At 45.8% G+C, this 21,896-nt stretch overlaps 1 protein-coding gene across 6 annotated transcripts in view; it reads left to right on the top strand.

Moving 5' to 3' along the window:
* dgkh (diacylglycerol kinase, eta) overlaps positions 1-21,896 on the top strand; it is an 84,391-nt gene that overhangs the window by 10,216 nt on the left and 52,279 nt on the right. For 5 of the 6 annotated variants that reach the window (XM_014164445.2, XM_014164443.2, XM_014164444.2 and 2 more), the window contains one exon: positions 17,881-17,991. In XM_014164445.2, the coding sequence (XP_014019920.1) occupies positions 17,881-17,991 (111 nt within the window). Of the gene's footprint in view, positions 1-17,880; positions 17,992-18,973; positions 19,190-21,896 lie in introns of those variants that run through there. The other variant, XM_014164448.2, reaches the window with a different exon arrangement.

The following is a 21,896-nucleotide window of genomic DNA, read 5'->3' as shown; positions in this document are numbered from 1 at the left end:
GTTAAGAGCTGTCGGTTATTATTCCATTGGATATCTAAACAATACTATATCACTTTTTGAGAGTTTGTTATGTCTGGAATAGTAAAATATCAACATGAGTAAATAACACTGATTGGTATTTAGCTCTACCTACATGTACATATTACCTCAATTACCTCGACTAACCTGTGCCCCTCGCACATTGACTCTGTACCGGTACCCCGTGTAAATAGCCTCGCTACTGTTATTTTACTGCTGCTCTTTAATTATTTGTTATTTTTCTATTTATTTATTTATTTTTACTTACTTATTTTTTACTTAATACTTATTTTTCTTAAAACTGCATTGTTGGTTAAGGGCCTGTAAGTAAGCATTTCACTGTAAGGTCTACACCTGTTGTATTCTGTGCATGTGACAAATAACATTTGATTTGATTTATATAATTACAGTGAGATGAACTTGATGATTATAATATAATGAGAAGTATACTGTAGTCGTTCTTATCCTGATAGTCTGAGAGTGGATGGGAAAGGAAAGGGAAAGGGGGATACCTACAACTGAATGCATTCAACTGAAAGGTGTCCTCCGCATTTAACCCAACTCTGAATCAGAGAGGTGCGGGGGGCTGCCTTATTGTCCCTGTTCTGTAAGCACTAATGGACCATGCATGGAGGGAACCTGATACTGCCATTGGAAAACTAAGTGTCTGTCACTCAGCTGTCCATGACTGTGTGTGTGTTTATGTGTGTGTGTGTGTGTCAATCCAAAAATCCCTGCACTAAGCAGACAAACCTAGACACAACTGTCACAAAACACAAAATTCCTGGCAGTTTGTGATGGGTGAACTGAGCTCAGTGAGCTGAATCTTTACAAGTGTGTGTGTGTGTATGTGAGTCGTAATACATGCTGACCGTTGGTATTTAAAGCACAGAGAGAGAGGGAGTGTCTGGGTCTCGTTGACAATGACCGGTCTTCATTCACATCTATTTCCCAGTCATCCTGTGTGTGCGTGCTGGTGTTAAGAGAGGTCTGTATTGTAGAGACAAAACTGTCTTTTAGAGATAGTAACAACCTAAACACATTAGGTTGTTAGTGCGTCTCTCCTCCCCTTCGCCACCCCTTCTCTCTCCTTCCTTCTCCTCTTCCGAGCCTTCCTCTGTGCAGTCGCTTGCTGTTTTTTTTCCCCCCTCTCTCCCGCCCTTCTCCAGCATCCTCTCCTGGAGGGAGGTAATTCTAAGCCTGTGTACTGTTCTGCCTCCCCCTCACACACAACGATACAGTGTCGTTAGAGACAGGAAAATTAGCCAGCAACCGCTGACGAGGTGTAATCCCCACCGCCCTCTAAGGCCTCAGTTTAAGGTTTCACTGATAAGTCTATGTTTTTATCTAGAGCAGTGGCGTGTCCAGGGGGTGGCCCAGGGTGGCCACCAGTGGAGGCTGCTGAGGGGAGGACGGCTCATAATAATGTCTGGAACAGTGTTTGATTTATTTGATACCATTCCACTTATTCCGCCCTAGCCATTTCCACGAGCCCGTCCTCCCCAATTAACGTGCCACCAATCGCCTGTGGTGGCCATGCCCCTCCCCCCCTGAAATCTGATTGGACACCCCCAGTGGCCCCCCCATAAATTCAGAACCTCTGAATATATTGATGATTTTGACCAAGACCCACACCGATAGCAAGACTCATCAATCTCACCGGAGAAGACATCCGAGAGAGTGAAACAGCGACCCTCTGTCGTAGTGTATGTAGCCCATGTATCTGATGCCGTCTTGCCAAAAGAGATGGCCGCCTCACTTCGCGTTCTTATGAAACTATGCATTTTTTTTTTTTTTTTAATGTATTATTTCTTACACTGTTACACCAGGAAATCTTAAGCCTTATTACATACAGCCGGGAGTAACTATTGGATATAAGAGCAACGTCAATTTACCATTATGACCAGGAATACGACATTCCTGAAGCGGAACCTATGTTTGGACTACAACCCAGGACAATGGATCGGATCCCAGCAGGCGACCCAAAACAACGGTGCCGCAGAAGGGGCAGACGGAGCGGTCTTTTGGTCAGGCTCCCTAGACAGGCACATCGCCCACCGCTCCCCAGTATACTACTTGCCAATGTCCAGTCTCTTGACAACAAGGTAGACGAAATCCGATCAAGGGTTGCCTTCCAGAGAGACATCAGAGATTGTAACATTCTTTGTTTCACGGAAACATGGCTCACTCGGGATACGTTATCTGAGTCCGTACAGCCACCTGGTTTCTTCACGCATCGCGCCGACAGAAACAAACATCTCTCTGGTAAGAAGAAGGGCGGGGGTGTATGCCTTATAATTAACGAGTCGTGGTTTGATCATAACAACATACAGGAACTCAAATCCTTTTGTTCACCTGACCTAGAATTCCTTACAATGAATTATCTACCAAGAGAATTCTCTTCGATTATAATCACAGTCGTGTATATCCCCCCCAAGCAGACACCTCGACGGCCCTGAAAGAACTTCATTGGACTCTATGTAAACTGGAAACCACATATCCTGAGGCTGCATTTATTGTAGCTGGGGATTTTAACAAGGCTTATCTGAAAACAAGGCTCCCTAAATTTTATCAGTATATCGAATGTGTGACCCGGGCTGGCAAAATTCTGGATCATTGTTACTCTAACTTCAGCGACGCATACAAAGCCCTCCCTCGCCCTCCTTTCGGCAAATCTGACCACGACTCCATTTTGTTGCTCCTATAGACAGAAACTAAAACAGGAAACGCCCGTGCTCAGGTCTGTTCAACGTTGGTCCGACCAATCTGATTCCACGCTTCAAGATTGCTTTGATCACGTGGACTGGGATATGTTCCGCATAGCGTCGAACAACAATTAAAAAAATATATATTATTGATTTTAAAAAATAAATTATTTTAGCCCTTTTTTCTCCCCAATTGGTAGTAGTTAGAGTCTTGTCTCACTTGTCTCACCATACGGACCCGGGAGAGGTGAAGGTCGAGAGCCATGCGTCCACGGAAACACAACCCAACCAAGCCGCACTGCTTCTTGACACAATGTACATCCAACCCGGAAGCCAGCCGCATCAATGTGTCTGAGGAAACACCATACACCTGGCGACCTGGTCAGCATGCACTGCGCCCAGCCCGCCACAGGAGCCGCTAGTGCGCGATGAGACAAGGATATCCCTGCCGGCCAAACCCTCCCTAACCCAGACGACGCTGGGCCAATTGTGCACCGCCCCATGGGCCTCCCGGTCGCGGCCAGCTGCGACAGAGTCTGGGCTGGAATCCCATCTCTGGTGGCACAGCTAGCACTGCGATGCAGTGCCTTAGACCACTGCGCCACCCAGGAGGCCGTCGAACAACAACATTGATGTATACGCTGATTCGGTGAACGAGTTTATTAGCAAGTGCATCGGTGATGTTGTACCCACGGGCGACTATTAAAACCTTCCCCAACCAGAAACCGTGGATTGATGGCAGGATTTGCACAAAACTGAAAGTGCGAACCACTGCTTTTAATCAGGGCAAGGCGAGCGGAAACATGACCGAATACAAACAGTGTAGCTATTCCCTCCGCAAGGCAATCAAACAAGCTAAGTGTCAGTATAGAGACAAAGTAGAGTTGCAATTCAACGGCTCAGACATGAGAGGTATGTGGCAGGGTCTACCGTCAATCACGGACTACAAAAAGAAAACCAGCCCCGTCGAGGAGGACAATACATTGCCACCGACACGGCCCGCTACCAAAACCTGCGAGCTCTCCTTTACCGCAGCCAACGTGAGTAAAACATTTAAACATGTTAACCCTCGCAAGGCTGCAGGCCCAGACAGCATCTCTAGCCGTGTCCTCAGAGCATGCGCAAACCAGCTGGGTGGTGTGTTTACAGACATATTCAATCAATCCCTATCCCAGTCTGCTGTTCCCACATGCTTCAAGAGGGCCACCATTGTTCCTGTTCCCAAGAAAGCTAAGGTAACTGAGCTAAAAGACTATCAACCCGTAGCACTCACTTCCGTCATCATGAAGTGCTTTGAGAGACTAGTCAAGGATCATATCACCTCCACCCTACCTGACACCCTAGACCCACTCCAATTTGCTTACCGCCCCAATAGGTCCACAGACGACACAATCACAATCACACTGCACACTGTCCTAACCCATCTGGAAAAGAGGAATACCAATGTAAGAATGCTGTTCATCGACTACAGCTCAGCATTTAACACCATAGTACCCTCCAAACTCGTCATTAAGCTCGAGACCTTGGGTCTCGACCCCACCCTGTGCACCTGGGTCCTGGACTTTCTGACAGGACACCCCCAGGTGGTGAGGGTAGGAAACAACATCTCCACACTGATGTTCCTCAACACTGGAGCCCCACAAGGGTGCGTTCTCAACTCTCTCCTGTACTCTCTGTTCACCCATGACTGCGTGGCCATGCACGCCTCCAACTCAATCATCAAGTTTGCAGACGGCACTACAGTGGTAGGCTTGATTACCAACAACAACGAGACGGCCTACAGGGAGGAGGTGAGGGCCCTTGGAGTGTTGTGTCAGGAAAATAACCTCACACTCAACGTCAACAAAACAAAGGAGATGATCATAGACTTCAGGAAACAGCAGAGGGAGCACCCCCCTATCCACATCGACAGGACAGTAGTGGAGAAGGTGGAAAGTTTTAAGTTCCTCGGCGTACACATCGCAGACAAACTGAAATGGTCCACCCACACAGACAGCGTGGTGAAGAAGGCGCAACAGCGCCTCTTCAACCTCAGGAGGCTGAAGATATTTGGCTTGTCACCAAAAACACTCACAAACTTTTACAGATGCATAATCGAGAGCATCCTGTAGGGCTGTATCACAGCCTGGTACGGCAACTTCTCTGCACACAACCGTAAGGCTCTCCAGAGGGTAGTGAGGTCTGCATAACGCATCACCGGGGGCAAACTACCTGCCCTCCAGGACAGGAAGGACGAATTTTATCATGTGAAATGTTCCAAAAACACGTTTTCACACGTGAAGTGTTCCAAAAACACGTTTTCAAATCATGTAATTTTCCACAATGTGAAATCATGTGGTTCAACATGTGATAACATGAAACTACACAGTTAGCAATTGCTGTTAATTTTGTGTAATATTTTTGTCATTTTACGGTACATTTCTACAGTAATATATTAGTGTTTTGCTATATGCACTTGCTATATTTTTATTTTATTTATTTCACCTTTATTTAACCAGGTAGGCAAGTTGAGAACAAGTTCTCATTTACAATTGCGACCTGGCCAAGATAAAGCAAAGCAGTTCGACAACATACAAAAACACAGAGTTACACATGGAGTAAAACAACATACAATCAATGATGCAGTAGAATAAAAAAAAAAAAATAATAAAAAAATAAGACTATATACAATGTGAGCAAATGATGTGAGATAAGGGAGGTAAAGGCAAAAAAATGCCATGGTGGCAAAGTAAATAAAGTATAGCAAGAAAAACACTGGAATGGTAGATTTGTAGTTTGAAGAAAGTTCAAAGATAAAATATAAATAATATGGTGCAAAGGAGCAAAATAAATAAAATAAATAAATACAGTAGGGGAAGAGGTAGTAGTTTGGGCTAAATTATAGATGGGCTATGTACAGGTGCAGTGATCTGTGAGCTGCTCTGACAGCTGGTGCTTAAAGCTAGTGAGGGAGATAAGTGTTTCCAGTTTCAGAGATTTTTGTAGTTCGTTCCAGTCATTGGCAGCAGAGAACTGGAAGGAGAGACGACCAAAGGAGGAGTTGGCTTTAGGGGTGACCAGAGAGATATACCTGCTGGAGCGCGTGCTACAGGTGGGTGCTGCTATGGTGACCAGTGAGCGGAGATAAGGGGGGACTTTACCTAGCAGAGTCTTGTAGATGACCTGGAGCCAATGTGTTTGGCGACGATTATGAAGCGAAGGCCAGCCAACGAGAGCGTACAGGTCGCAGTGGTGGGTAGTATATGGGGCTTTGGTGACAAAACGGATGGCACTGTGATAGACTGCATCCAGCTTGTTGAGTAGGGTATTGGAAGCTATTTTGTAAATGACATCGCCGAAGTCGAGGATTGGTAGGATGGTCAGTTTTACGAGGGTATGTTTGGCAGCATGAGTGAAGGATGCTTTGTTGCGAAATAGGAAGCCAATTCGAGATTTCACTTTGGATTGGAGATGATTGATGTGAGTCTGGAAGGAGAGTTTACAGTCTAACCAGACACCTAGGTATTTGTAGTTGTCCACAAATTCTAAGTTAGAACCGTCCAGAGAAGTGATGCTGGACAGGCGGGCAGGTGCAGGCAGCGATCGGTTGAAGAGCATGCATTTAGTTTTATTTGTGTTTAGGAGCAGTTGGAGACCACGGAAGGAGAGTTGAATGGCATTGAAGCTCGTCTGGAGGGTTGTTAACACAGTGTCCAAAGAAGGGCCAGAAGTGTACAGAATGGTGTCGTCTGCGTAGAGGTGGATCAGAGATTCACCAGCAGCAAGAGCGACATCATTTATGTATACAGAGAAAAGAGTTGGCCCAAGAATTGAACCCTGTGGTACCCCCATAGAGACTGCCAGAGGTCCAGACAGTAGGCCCTCCGATTTGACACACTGAACTCTGTCAGAGAAGTAGTTGGTGAACCAGGCGACGCAATCGTTTGAGAAACCAAGGCTACTGAGTCTGCCGATGAGGATGTGGTGATTAACAGAGTCAAAAGCTTTGGCCAGGTCAATGAATACGGCAGCACAGTAATGTTTCTTATCGATGGCGGTTACGATGTCGTTTAGGACCTTGAGCGTGGCTGAGGTGCACCCATGACCAGCTCTGAAACCAGATTGCATAGCGGAGAGGGTGCGGTGGGATTCGAAATGGTCGGTAATCTGTTTGTTGACTTGGCTTTCGAAGACCTTAGAAAGGCAGGGTAGGATGGATATAGGTCTGTAGCAATTTGGGTCAAGAGTGTCACCTCCTTTGAAGAGGGGGATGACAGCAGCTGCTTTCCAATCTATGGGAATCTCAGACGACACGAAAGAGAGGTTGAACAGGCTAGTAATAGGGGTTGCAATAATTTCGGCAGATAATTTTAGAAAGAAAGGGTCCAGATTGTCAAGCCCAGCTGATTTGTAGGGGTCCAGATTTTGCAGCTCTTTCAGAACATCAGCTGAATGGATTTGGGAGAAGGAGAAATGGGGGAGGCTTGGGCGAGTTGCTGTGGGGGGTGCAGTGCTGTTGAATGCAGTAGGGGTAGTTAGGTGGAAAGCATGGCCAGCCGTAGAAAAATGCTTATTGAAATTCTCAATTATAGTGGGCTTATCGGTGGTGACAGAGTTTCCTATCCTCAGTGCAGTGGGCAGTTGGGAGGAGGTGTTCTTATTCTCCATGGACTTTACAATGTCCCAGAACTTTTTAGAGTTGGAGTTGCACGAAGCGAATTTCTGTTTGAAAAAGCTAGCCTTGGCGTTTCTAACTGCCTGTGTGTATTGGTTTCTAACTTCCCTAAAAAGTTGCATATCGCGGGGGCAGTTCGATGCTAATGCAGAACGCCACAGGATATTTTTGTGTTGGTTAAGGGCAGTCAGGTCTGGGGAGAACCAAGGGCTATATCTGTTCCTGGTTCTAAATTTCTTGAAAGGGGCATGCTTATTTAAGATGGTGAGGAAGGCATTTTTAAAAAATAACCAGGCATCCTCTACTGACGGGATGAGGTCAATATCCTTCCAGGATACCAGGGCCAGGTCGATTAGAAAGGCTTGCTCGTTGAAATGTTTCAGGGAGCGTTTGACAGTGATGAGTGGAGGTCGTTTGACCGCTGACCCATTACGGGTGCAGGCAATGAGGCAGTGATCGCTGAGATCTTGGTTGAAAACAGCAGAGGTGTATTTAGAGGGCACGTTGGTTAGGATGATATCTATGAGGGTGCCAGTGTTTGCGGCTTTGGGGTTGTACCTGGTGGGTTCATTAATAATTTGTGTGAGATTGAGGGCATCAAGCTTGGATTGTAGGATGGCTGGGGTGTTAAGCATGTCCCAGTTTAGGTCACCTAGTAGCACGAGCTCTGAAGATAGATGGGGGCAATCAGTTCACATATGGTGTCCAGAGCACAACTAGGGGCCGAGGGGGGTCTATAGCAGGCGGCAACGGTGAGAGACTTGTTTTTGGAGAGGTGGATTTTTAAAATTAGAAGTTCAAATTGTTTGGGTACAGACCTGGATAGCAGGACAGAACTCTGCAGGCTATCTCTGCAGTAGATTGCAACACCGCCCCCTTTGGTCGTTCTATCTTGTCTGAAAACGTTGTAGTTAGGGATGAAGATTTCAGAGTTTTTGGTGGACTTCCTAAGCCAAGATTCAGACACAGCTAGGACATCCGGGTTGGCGGAGTGTGCTAAAGCAGTGAATAAAACAAACTTAGGGAGGAGGCTTCTAATGTTAACATGCATGAAACCAAGGTTATTACGGTTACAGAAGTCATCAAAAGAGAGCGCCTGGGGAGTAGGAGTGGAGCCAGGCACTGCAGGGCCTGGATTCACCTCTACATCCCCAGAGGAGCAGAGAAGAATAAGTATGAGGGTACGGCTAAAAGCTATAAGAATTGGTCGTCTGTGACGTCCAGAGTAGAGAGAAAAAGGAGCAGGTTTCTGGGGGCGATAAAATAGCTTCAAGGTATAATGTACAGACAAAGGTATGGTGGGATGTGAGTACAGAGGAGGTAAACCTAGGCATTTAGTGATAGTGAGAGAGATATTGTCTCTAGAAACATCATTGAAACCAGAAGATGTCATAGCATGTGTGGGTGGAGGAACTGAGAGGTTGGATAAGGTATAATGAGCAGGGCTAGAGGCTCTACAGTGAAATAAGCCAATAAACACTAACCAGAACAGCAATGGAGAAGGCATATTGACATTAAGGAGAGGCATGCTTAGCCGAGTGATCAAAGGGTCCAGTGAGATTCAGACAGCTAGCCGGGCCATAGGTAGCAAGCTGGTGGAAGATGGGAGGGAGGTCTGTTTTTAGCCAGCTCGTGCGTTTCCGTCTGTGGGTTAGTGGGGTTCCGTGTGGAAGGGGGGACCTGTCCAAGTTGGCAAAATAGTTAGTTATAGTGGCCCAAGAAAAGTGTCCGATAGACCTATTCAGATCGCAGCCGAAAAGACAGCTAACGATTAGCGGGCCGCAGATGGGCGATCAGGTTACGTCGCGACGGAGGGGCCAGTTGGATAACTCCCTCGGGCAGATAACGTCGGTGGTCCAGTCGTGAAGACCCGATGGGGCTCCGGATCGGCAGTAAAACGGGTCAGGATAGGTGAGTTGTAGCCCAGGAGACACTTCAGCTGGCTAGCTCAGGAATAGCCCAGGAGTGGCTGACGGAACTCTTCAGCTGGCTAGCTGGCTAGCTCCGTAATAATGTGTGTTATTTCCGTGACCGACGTTGCCAATAGTCACTCAGGTAGCAGCTAGTTAGCTGCAAGATCCAGGTGTAAATGTCCAGAGCCTGCGGTAGAAATCGGGGAAAGGAGAGAGAATAGGTCCGGTATGCTCTGGTCTGAGTCGCGCTGTACAAAAACTGGCGATAGCTTTTCGAGCTAATGGATAGCTGAGGACAGCTAACCGTGGCTAGCTGAACTTCAACGTTAGCCAGTGAAAATGGCTAACCTCTTGCTAGCTTCTGTTGTGGAATTCAGATGAGGTAAATAATACTTTCTTTTTTAAATTGGTGAGGCGGGTTGCAGGAGAGTGCTTTGAGGTTGAGTTTTTAGAATTAAAAAAAGAATATATATATATATATAAAAAGATAAGTGAAGAAAAAAAAAAAAAAAAAAAATATGTAAATATATAAATACACGGGACACGACAAGAGGAGGGTAGAGGACGTCTGAACTCCTACGCCATCTTGGGGAGTGTAAAATATGCACTTGGGTAGGTTACTTTTTGGCCCGTCATGCAAATGAACTTGGCATGCCTTACTTGTAATTGCATTCAATTTAAGGATAGTTTAGATGCACTTATTATTTTATAGTAAGTTAACAGCTACTGAGTTTCAGTGAAAATAGTGGAAACACCTTTTAATGTATTTCTACAGCTGAACTGTATTTTGAAAGTAAATATACAACAACAAACTGTATTAAGGAAATCCAATTCTACATCCAATTATTTTCAATGCTGAAAAAGTTGATCTACTTTCTGAATTGACTGGACTGTAACTCAACATTGGTTAGCACACTTGAGATACAACCACACCTGGGATTTGAACTCACAACATCTCGGACGCCAGCAACCTGAATATCCTGCTTTGCCATTAGGTCTGTTACCATGACGGAGACCGACCACGGATTTATTGGGAAGAATACATTTCTGCACTTTCCCAGAATCAAGTCAATAATTGTGCGATTATCACCAATGAAAAAGTAGCAGTGCTCAGGGACATTTGATATTAAGGCCTAGATTCAATTAGAGCAAGTGTGAACACGCAATAGCCGACACCTGCATAGCTGGTGTTTTGGCAGTGTCAGAAGTGTAACTGCGTTACAGTACAGTGTTGTTCCCTGGTGTATAAAAAGGTCAAAGGTACACATAAGGTACCTTCAGAGGTACACATATGTGACCGACCGCCTTGATTCGGTATTATGTAGCAAAATTTTACATTGGATAAAAGTAGAGACAAAATGGTATATCATACACTGCATTTCAGGAACAATGGTGAAGTAATTCTGCTATGAAAGTTGTAACCCCACCTTTTAAGAAAAATGGCCCTTGAATGTTTTGGTACACCTACTGAAGAGCTCTTTTGTCTACACCCATTCAACATTGTTCACACCCTCTTAAGCCTTAGCCCCACCCATCTCTTTAAGGAGTCACATGTCAAGTCAAATCAAATCAAATTTTATTGGTCACATACAGATGGTTAGCAGATGTTGTTGTGAGTGTAGCGAAATGCTTATACTTCTAGATCTGACAGTGCAGCAGTATCTAACAGGTAATATCTAACAATTCCACAATAAAACATAATATCAATCAAATTCCACAACAAACCTAATACACACAATCTAGTAAAGGAATGGGATAAGAATATATAAAATATATGGATGAGCAGTGACAGAGCAGCTAAGATGCAATAGATAGTATAGAATAGATAGTGTAGGAGACAGTATACAGTGTATATATATGAGATAAGTAATGCGAGATATGTAAACATTCTTAAAGTGGCATTATTAAAGTGACATTATTAAAGTGACTAGTGTTCCATTTATTAAAGTGGCCAATGATATCAAGTCTGTAGGTAGGCAGCCGCCTCTGTGTTAGTGATGGCTGTTTAACAATCTGGTGGCCTTGAGATAGAAGCTGTTTTTCAGTCTCTCGGTCCCAGCTTTGATGCACCTGTACTGACCTCGCCTTCTGCATGGAAGCGGGGTGAACAGGCAGTGGCTCGGGTGGTTATTGTCCTTGATTATCTTTTTTGCCTTCCTGTGACATTGGGTGTTGTGGGTGTCCTGGAGGGCAGGTAGTTTGCCCCCGGTGATGCGTTACGCAGACCGTACCACCCTCTGGAGAGCCCTGCGGTTGTGGGCGGTGCAGTTGCCGTACCAGGCGGTGATACAGCCTGACAGGATGCCCTCGATTGTGCAGCTGTAAAAGTTAGTGAGGGTTTTCGGTGACAAGACACATTTTTTCAGCCTCCTGAGGTTGTGTGTGAGGTCATGTAGTGTGGTAAAGATTAAGACTAAAAGTAGTAGCCTACAATAAGGAGAAATTTCTGGTAAACAGAAAGTGTCCAGATAAAAATATTTTTTTCCATGGCTAAACCAACTAATCTTGTAATTTAACAATTTTATTTGTATTTACAGATGGCATACACGTTTGTTATTAAGGCACATCAAATTTAAAATGTTCCAGAAGGCATTTCTGCCAAAAAAAAAGCATTTTGATAAAAAATCGAAATAAACGTTTGTCAGATGTTGTCACATTAACTTCACATTAAATCACGTGATCACATGAGAAAGTCATGTGTTTTGTTTCCCTAAGGGGTGTGTGTTTTTGTAGAAGAGTATAAAGCCCAGTTCAGATACAAGAGACGAGACTCACAATGGTCTTTTTTTTTTAAGGACTTTTAGAACAAAGTTTGCTTGATCTGAACAGTCCTGGAGTTTCCAAAATTCAACATTTCAAATCTTAGCTGAAGACTTGCGATGAGACAGGTCCCTTTATGTAACGTAGGCGCAGGGAGTCAGGAAACAAGTGCAGTTATTGAGTTTAAGAATGATTAACATGGAACTATAAACAATAATACCTGACGACTACCAACAGAAGAGTACTATATACAGCAGGCCTGGGCAATTCCAGTCCTCGGGGGCCTGATTGGTGTCACACTTTCCCCCCCATCCTTAGCAAACACACCTGATTTAAACTAATTGAATTTTTAACTGAAGATCAATACTAGTTGATTATTGGAGTCAGGTGCTGGGAATGGGGCAAAAGTGCGACACCAATCAGGCCCCCAGGACTGGAGTTGCCTAGGCCTGATATCAAGGGTGAGTAATCAAGGGAGTAATTAAGAACATCGTTCCACACCTCTTCTGCGTGCCTGAACCACTCATCCACCGCAGGAGCTTCGGTCTGGCTCGGGGTCCACGGAGCCAGGGCTGGCTGATAACCCAGAACACACTGGAAGGGTGTCAGCCCGGTGGAGGAGTGACGCAATGAATTCTGAGTGTATTCCGCCCAGGGAAGGAATCGGGCCCACTCCCTCTGCTGGTCCTGGTGGTGTCTTCTCAGGATCCTCCGTTGAGCGCCGGAGAGGGGGAGCGGGAGTAGACGCGACACTTTAGCCAATCAGAGAACAGTTCACTGACGTTCTGTGTTCAGACAAGCAGCTAGCTAGCTAGCCAAGCAGACAGCTAAGCTGTTTTGCAGCAGTAATACTGTAACTAGCCTAGCTTGCTGATATTTCTCTGACAAGTCAGAAAGTATATAGTGTTTCTAGTTCATTCATGAAACTCGTTTTCTACAATACCTTACTACAAGGGACAACTTTGTTTCAAAGTTTCATCACGTCATTGAAAGAAGCACCGTTACCGTTGAAATGGTCGCAACTGTGCGTCTCGTGTTATTGATCAGAATGACCGGTCTCCAGTCAGCTGTTCTACAACACACAATTATGAAATGTTCTAGTTTTGTCTTGTCTCGTCTTCTGTTGTAGGGTTGAAACCAGGGTTAACAGAGTTGGACGTGAAGATGTGCCGAACCAGCTATGATGTGTGAATTTGCTACATTATTCTTAGAGGCGGCTACTATAATTGGCAGGTAGCCTAGCTGTTAAGAGCATTTGGCCAGTAACTGAAAGGTTGCTGGTTTGAATCCCTGAGCCGACAAGGTGGAAAAATCTGCTGTTCTCCCCTTGAGCAAGGCAGTTAACCCCCAACAACAACTGGGTGCTGCTGATGTCGTTTAAGACAGCCCCCTCCACCTCTTTGATCCAGAGGGGTTGGGTTAAATGCTGAAGACACATTTTGGTTGAATGCATTCAGTTGTGCAACTTGCCAGGTATCCCGTTTCCCTACATCTGGTTTTGACAGGCCTAAAGCAGAAACATGTGTCACCATGAAGACATAGCTCAGGCCTTCAGTAAAAATGTCTCGTTATAAAGACTCCGGTTGGCTCAAAAACAACCTTTTGGCTTTTTATGAATGGAGGAATGGAAGTGTAGCCTACTGTGTATTTGGATCCGAGCTACAATGCTCAGTGACTGGTTTTCTGAACCTGAAAAAAAATCATTCATCATTCTATGCCACTACCTGTCCATTGAACTGGACCATTGTACTAGAATCCCACACAGCTCCCTTCCTAGACATGGCACTCCCATATGGAACTGTCCCTTTTAGCATGGCCATAAATTGACTTCTGAGGCCCATTTAGAATCAGACAGCTTGTTCCCTTGTAGCCTTTTGGACGGTGTATGTGTGTGTGTGTGTGTGCACGCATGTTATCTCTATCCAGCCCCCCCCTTAGGCTCCTTATCCCTGATTAGTGGTGAGTGGCTGTGCTGGTCAGAAGATCTTTGGCCTATCCTCTCCTCTGCTAGCCAGGAGTGTGTGCATGGCAGGCTGACAAGATATACCCTGTGGCTATGAGTTCTGATAGGGTAGAAGCAGTGACATATGTATGTGGCTCTGTACTGATTGGACAGAATCAGGAAGTATGCCCTGTGGCTCTGGATTCTGTTAGGTTAGAAGCAGCAGAGCTTTATGTCCGGTGCTTATCAGATATATGTCCGGTGGTTATCAGATATACCTCAATGGCTGTTAAGCTCAGTTTTCACCCTGAGTAGAGACACAGGGCTAATACTGATGTGTGTGGTACTATATAGGGCAGAGGGCTCGGGGATATGGTTATCCTCTAAAAAGAGGCATGGAGTTATGAGCTATAGGAGCTGGTTTGTGTCCCTGTAGCAGGCTTGTGGCTAGGGGGATATGGCTGGTGTTAGGAGCTGGTTTATGTCCTAACTGTAGCAGTGTAGCAGGCAGACTAGAGGCTGGATATGATATCCTCAGGGACAGGATGCAGGCCTGTTCTTTTCATTTACCCTTTCAGGGAACTCCTGCCTGCTCCGCTCTTATCCCCACAGCACAGCTGCTGGACTTGTTGGAGCTCAGCCTTTGTCCATTGTGTGTGTGTGTGTGTGTGTGTGTGTGTGTGTGTGTGTGTGTGTGTGTGTGTGTGTGTGTGTGTGTGTGTGTGTGTGTGTGTGTGTGTGTGTGTGTGTGTGTGTGTGTGTGTGTTTTAATATTCAGGCCAGGGAGAGTTGTGTGTGCGTGTACATTACTTGGTGGTAAGTTTAGTTCAGTTCTGTCTGGCAGCCCTGCCCTCCCCAGTAACAGGGGAACGTGTGTGTGTGTGTAGCAGAGGAACAGGCTAATAATAGATTGCTTCTGGCCCAGTTGGCCACAGGAAGGAGATGGAGACAAGGAGAGGAACTATGGGGGCCAAAGAGGGACAAACTAGAAAATAGAACAGCAAACTGGAGCAAAGCTACTTTTTCTCTCGCCTGGCATAAAAGTTATACTTCTGACTTTGTTATGAGGGACTTTTGCAGCCGTCTTGCTCTCCATCCCCATCTCCACTCTGGCCTCTTTTACTAGTAGAAGAATACGTACAAGCTGGTCTGCAAAGCTTGTTTCAGCCTTGTCCAATATTTCTAGTAAAGTAAGTATAGAATGTTAAACAAAGTATTATGTGTAAACAGTGGTGTTTGTAACTTTGCACTCTAAACGTTTAGTCATCATACTGTGGTTCTGGTAGTTTTACCCTCCTGCTCCTATCTTCTCTCTCAGTCATGTGGCTCTCATGATGTCTCTCAGTCTTTGATTGGATTAGCCATGCAGCCTGCTGATTGGACAGTGAGCTCATCTGTGTAGACCTGTTCTGACCTTTAGATGAGTGATTTGAGCGCATTATGAGAGGAGAAACGCTCCTTCATGTAGTGTCAGGACCATTGTCTGTGTGTGTGTAGCACATTTACCAGAAGTGACAAGACCCCTTTTTCAGTTACCTACCTACCTACCTACCTACCTACCTACCTACCTACCTACCTACCTACCTACCTACCTACCTACCTACCTACCTACCTACCTACCTACCTACCTACCTACCTACCTACCTACCTACCTACCCACCCCAGTCCCATTGTAAAGGAAGTGTCTAGTGCAGACCTTACATGCCCACCTACCTACCTACCTCCCCTAGTGGTTCTATAACAAGGCTATGACTTCATACGCCATGCCTGTCCCTCGGTATTTCAATCCTTACGCGCTGGTTCTTTGATAGTCGTCACAGGCGAGCAACGGTTGCCTTATAAGGTAGTCCGTAATGCGGTATTTCACCTTAATCCAGTTGAGGTATTTAGGCTTTAAACTCTGCTACATAAAGGGAGAGAATTAATATTTGAAGCATGTAAACAGTCAAGCCGAGTGGCCAGTGTTTGGCTTGGGGCCTCTCTGCATGGTCTAGAAGTAGAAGCTGCCCTTAACCACAGATCTAGGATCAGAACCATGCTCAACTCTGGTCACATTGCCAATGTTTGCAGAGTTTCTTTATGTATTCCCCTTTACTGGAAATCAGTCATTTTTAAGTAATTTGCTCAAAATACTATCCTTTACAAATCGTGCAGTTAGTGATAGCGAGGGTATGTGTCGTTAGCCGTTGGCTGTGTTAGTTAGCGAGACAGTGAGTTAGCTACAGCCAGGCTGTGTTAGTTAGCGAGACAGTGAGTTAGCTACAGCCAGGCTGTGTTAGTTAGCGAGACAGTGAGTTAGCTACAGCCAGGCTGTGTTAGTTAGCGAGACAGTGAGTTAGCTACAGCCACGCTGTGTTAGTTAGCGAGACAGTGAGTTAGCTACAGCCAGGCTTGTGTTAGTTAGCGAGACAGTGAGTTAGCCGTAGCCAGGCTGTATGACGTTAGTGAGCCATTGAGTTAGCCGTAGCCAAGGCTGTATGTCCTTAGCGAGACAGTGTGGCGGATGGAGTGCTGTGTTTAGGTTGACACAGCTGGTGGAAGTGCAGGATGTCAGCTCCAAACCTCCATCTCTGTTTGTAATTCTCCCTTCAGAGAGAACATTTCCTCTGCTAAAAATAGGTCTCCCTGTGTGTGTGCCCCCTCCCCTGTGTGCCCCCAGAGTGCTGTTCTTCACCCAGCGTTTCCATGTGTGTTGTGTGTTGTGTGTGTGTGTGTGTGTGTGTGTGTTGTGTGTGTGTGTGTGTTTATAGAGCCCGTTTAGTTTTTTCCTTAATTACGACTTCTCTTGTTTTGTTTTTCCAGGTTTCAGTTATTTTCCAGGTTTTTCAGGTTTTCACTTTCAATATCACACTTTTTAAATGTCCTACTAAGTTCAATACGTTTTTTAATATTGTTGAATGCCGTTTTAATGTCTGGATTCCGTGATTCTGTCCGTGTTTCCCGCAACTCTGATTTTATAGGGCCCTATGTTTACTGTCGGAAGTTAAAATCTGATCTAAGGTGTCACAGGGGCTCCACCAAAGGAGTCCCAGAGACAGGACAACCTGCAGGACGCACACAGTACATACACCTCTCTCTCTGTGTCTGGTTTGCCTGTAAAAGTCCCATGAAAAGCTTTTAATGGGGAAACATGCTCAAACACTCTTCTTTTCCACGTTATGATGGTCTCTTAAAGAAATGTCACATCTCAGAGTAGAAGACAGGTGCTTATTTAGTTAAAGTGGTTAAAACATTTTCAGACCACTGAGTTCAACAGAGGGTTAGAACTAGTGAATGAAATGCTCCTCTCTCTCTCTCTCTCTCTCTCTCTCTCTCCCCTCTCTCTTTCTCTCCTCCCTCCCTCCTTCACTCCCTCCCTCCATCTCTCTCTCCCCTCCCTCCCTCTCTCTGTCTGTCTGTCAGGCCTGAGTGTGAGCAGTGTGTTTATAGTGGGTCAGAGAAGCAAGGCATCTGTAATGGCCTTCCTTTCTTTGCTGTTGTTTAGCCAGTCCTTCCTCTCCCATGCATGAAATTGACACACACACACTTTTATCTCAGCAGAGTTTCCTGTAGATAAACACAGAGGTGTGTGTGTGTGTGTGTGTGTGTGTGTGTGTGAGCATGAGCATGCTCCATGGGGGAGAAGGATTAACTCTGCCAGTCACTGGGATTAACACAGAGCTCATACACACTATACCCTTATCTGGACAGTACAACACACGTGCTGGGCTTCACAGATGTGTGTGTGTCAGTGTTTTCGGTTATGTGATATTTGTCAATTGTATTAATTAATGTATTGAAACAGGGTTTGGGGTTAGTTTAGTTCACTGTTCAGACAATTCATGGTGAGTTGAAGATACATGTAACAATGTTATTCTCCCCCCTCTCTCTCTTTCTCTTTCTCTCTAGACCAGTGTGAAAGAGGGACTGTTGCTGAAACAGACAAGTTCATTCCAGAGGTGGAAAAAACGCTATTTTAAACTGAGAGGACGCACACTTTACTACGCCAAAGATGCCAAGGTAGGACACACACAGACACACACACACAGAGACACATGCACACAGACACACGCACTCAGACACACACAGAGTCAGAAAAACTGGCTCTCATTAACTACCATAGCAGCCTAGTTTAGAGACCCAGCAAAAGCACATGACAGATAGCCACCCTATATAGAGAGCAATAGTAATGTCATCTTTTTGTTAGCACGAACTCTGCCATGGTTCGTTGAACAAAGCCTATGGGAAAGTTAATTGAGTTTTTGTAGGGTTTTTGGATAAACACCGAAAATAAGTTCTGTGGTAAACACAGACTTAAGAGATCTTATAAAACATTTCTATGAGATAATCTTTGTCAGCTAATGTCACTTTTTGTGAATTTTCAAGCCAAAAAAAACACATGAAGGCTTCATAATTCATAAAGGTCATGTTAACTGACTGATATTATCTCATGGAACAAAACCTATTAGGTCTCCTAAGCCTGTGTTAACCTCAGACCTGATTTTCAGCGTTTATCCCAAAACCCTATACTTTCCACAATCATTTTCATAGGGATGGCTGAACAAACCAGAAGTAACTCATTTCCACAGCCTTTCGTAGTTGAACCAGGTGTGTTAATGCAGGGTTGGAACTATAGACAGCAACAAACCCTTTAGCTCTCCAGGACCAGGGTTGAAGACTGCCCCTACCCTTAACTATATACTCAGAACCCCTATCCCAAAAACATCTTACCCCGCTACCCTCTACCCTTTGACCTTTAACCCTGACTCCCCTCTCCTGCTTCTGGCAGCCTGCCAACCCTTTACCCCTAACCAACATAACCTCTAACTTTCCTCCCCCCAGAACTAACCCTCATAACTGTTTTACCCTACCTCTCTAACCCTGAACCCCATAACCCCAGAGCCAAACCCCCTCCCTTGGCTCGTTGGCAGGAGTCCTGCAATGTAACCCCTTACCTCTAGTCCTAGCTTCCAGTCTTCAAAGCAGCCTCTCCTGCGCCTCCCTATTCTGTGGCAGTCTGGCATTCCATTTAACACCTAACCTCTAACCCCAACCCCTGACCTCTTAGACTGGCAGTGCCCTGGCCCGGTGGCAGGAGCGGGCACTGCGTGGCGTTTCCAGGAGTCGTGTATGTTGGAGGGTTCTGTCCGTGTGCTGGGCAGGGCCTCGCCGCACACCACCGCCTAGCGGATCCGACGAAGGTCTGATGTCGATACGGGTCAGCTGCAGCGCCACGACCGGGCCACCTTAGTACCATCCCATCCTCCCTCAGCCCACCCATAGACTCTGATTTAAGGCTTTAGACTCTTCTGTTAGCCTCTAGACTTTAAGACTGTCACGCCAGTCCTCGAGGGCTACAGTCCTGCTGGTCTTGACATTTCTTCCCATCTCTTCTATTGGGTCAATGAATATGTCTTAGCTAAAGAGTCAACATAACATTTTTGGACAGGTGTACCTCAGGTAAACCAGCAAGACACTGTGGACCACAGTGGACCAGAGTTTGACCTACTGCTCCAGAACTACAGGCTACCCCCCCCCCTACATTCGCTTGCCACATTCACTCCGGCATCGCCTAGAAAGCCTGTTTGCTCTGGCATTGCTTAGGAGCCTGTTCATGCTTAGAAAGTTCCATCATGGATGTGTATCAATGGTCCAAAGTGGCCTCCTCTCCTCTGCTATCTCCTCTCCTCTGCTGTCTCCTCTCCTCTGCTATCTTCTCTCCTCTGCTATCTCCTCTCCTCTCTTCTCTCTCCCCTATTTTCTTCCTAAGGACTGCTCTTTCTCAATGGGACAGTAGATTAGTATTGGTCAGGACCCTGGTCCTGGGGAGCTGCAGTCAGGTGTGCAGGCTTTTGTTCAAGCGCAGCACTAAAATCTGATTCCCATCCAGGACCAGGACTGTTGTAGATCAGGGTGGTAATTATTAGGGCACGCAACATGAAAAATGTGCGTTTGTTACTGGACAAGTCCAGGTAGCCGTTCCCTGGTTCTGTTCGTTTTCTTCTGTTTGGTGCTTAATGATCATGACCCAGGAGATTAGAACAGGAGAGGAAGCCATCTGAGGTCATTGAGATGCAAGCTAGGAGTTTTGCTCCTGTCTTGTGGGAGAAACACACCTTACTTCCGCTGTCCAGACCACCTCCACTCTGTCCTGTCCGTCCGCTACATGTCTGGCCCTCTGTCTGACGGCCTGCTAGAGCACACTGTGCAGCCAGGTGCTTTGTTTCATCATCACAATGCAACCACAGAGACTACCTTGACAAGCATCTCTTTCTATATGCCTAGAACCTTCTATATGGAACAACTAGCTTGCTAGCTAATGGACAGTGTTTTGGCCTGAGTTGACTCTCGGCTCTACCCTCTTCTCTCTGTCCTTGGCCTTCAGTCCTAAAGTTTAGGGATTCAATTGGGACTAGGAGTCAGAATGCGTTAATGTCACGCCATTGCTACACGCAGCTTTCACGAGGAGGCCAGAGAGCGAGAGAAACATTCAACATCCACACTCACCTTTACCTAGACCCTGTTCCAATACGTCCGAAATCCAACCATCCTTCCTTCCTTTTCTTGAGGTAATTGGATTGGTTGAAAGGGTTTTACTGATCCAATCACATACAGATTCATGACTAGATTAAACGGGGAGGAAAGAAGGGTTTCTAAGTCTTTGAACAGGGACTTAGTCTACACCGTCTCTGAGTAATGTATGTCCACTGACAGCTGTCACATGGCTCGATAGTGATGATCCTGTTGTGTGTTAGTTCATAAGGATGGTGTGTGTGTGTGTGTGTGTGTGCGTGTGCGTGTGCTTGAGTGTGCATGCATGTGTGTGTGTGTGTTTGTCATTGCTGAGACCTCACAAACAGACGCGCACACATACACGTGATACCAGCCATGTCATGACAGCCAAGAGTGCTTGAAGAGGGGGAAATGTTTATGTTGGCATGCCACACACAAGCTCTCAGACCCCCCACCGCCCACACACACACACACACACACATACTCTGACTAGTGTCCCCATCCTGCTCTTATACCATCCCTGGAGAGTGTCATAAACAGGGCATTTCTCTGACAGCTGCAGCCTTTAAGGACGAACACACACACACACACACACATACACACTAGGGGCATTCCTCTACTATAACAGCGGCAGCTGCACTGTAGTTGGCCTCCAGCCCTTTAAGAGCTCAGCGGCAGGGCAGGCGGTAGTGATGTCATCATCTGGCAGGTTGTGTGATTGGATATCATGTTCCTATTAACAGGCCCTGGCTCGTCTGCTCTCTGCTGACTGACTGAATGGATGGGGCTGTTCCAACATTGACTTGGGATAATCTGCTCTCATTCATCGTGTGCGTGTGTGTGCGTGTGTGTGCGCGTGTGTGTGTGTGTGTGTGTGTGTGTCACTCAGTAGTAGCCGTGTGTTTGAGTCTGTGCCAGAGGTGGGATAAACAACCGCTATTCTTCGATCTACTCCATCAGGTCTATAGTTAGTTGGCCTATGTTGAATTAATCAAGATCATCATTAGCATGTCGCTTTGGCCTGCTTCTTATTACTATTGCAATAGACATAAGGCTCATTATAGCTCCTCATATAGAATAATGCATAATGCTTATAGCAGTTCATATAACACAGGAGTGGCCAACCTTCCTCCTGGACTGCTGTACTGGGTGTGCAAGCTTTTGATCCAGCCCTGCGCCAACAACCCAGATAAAACTTAGCAAGTTCCTGACGAGCAGCTGATTAGCTGAATCAGAGGTGTTAAAGCAGGGCTGGAGCAAATACCCTGCACACCTAGTAGGAAGGTTACCTGCCCCTGATAGAACATATGATCATGTATAATGCTTATAGCTCTTCATACAGAGTAAGTATATGATACTGCATGATGTCATCCCAGTTCTGATCTGTTGCCCAATTATCGCCAAAATATTAG

Source organism: Salmo salar, chromosome ssa21 (assembly GCF_905237065.1).
Source record: "Salmo salar chromosome ssa21, Ssal_v3.1, whole genome shotgun sequence".
Taxonomy (NCBI): domain Eukaryota; kingdom Metazoa; phylum Chordata; class Actinopteri; order Salmoniformes; family Salmonidae; genus Salmo; species Salmo salar.
The sequence above is the reverse complement of the archived record's forward strand: the minus strand, read 5'-3'. Positions and strand labels throughout refer to the sequence as shown.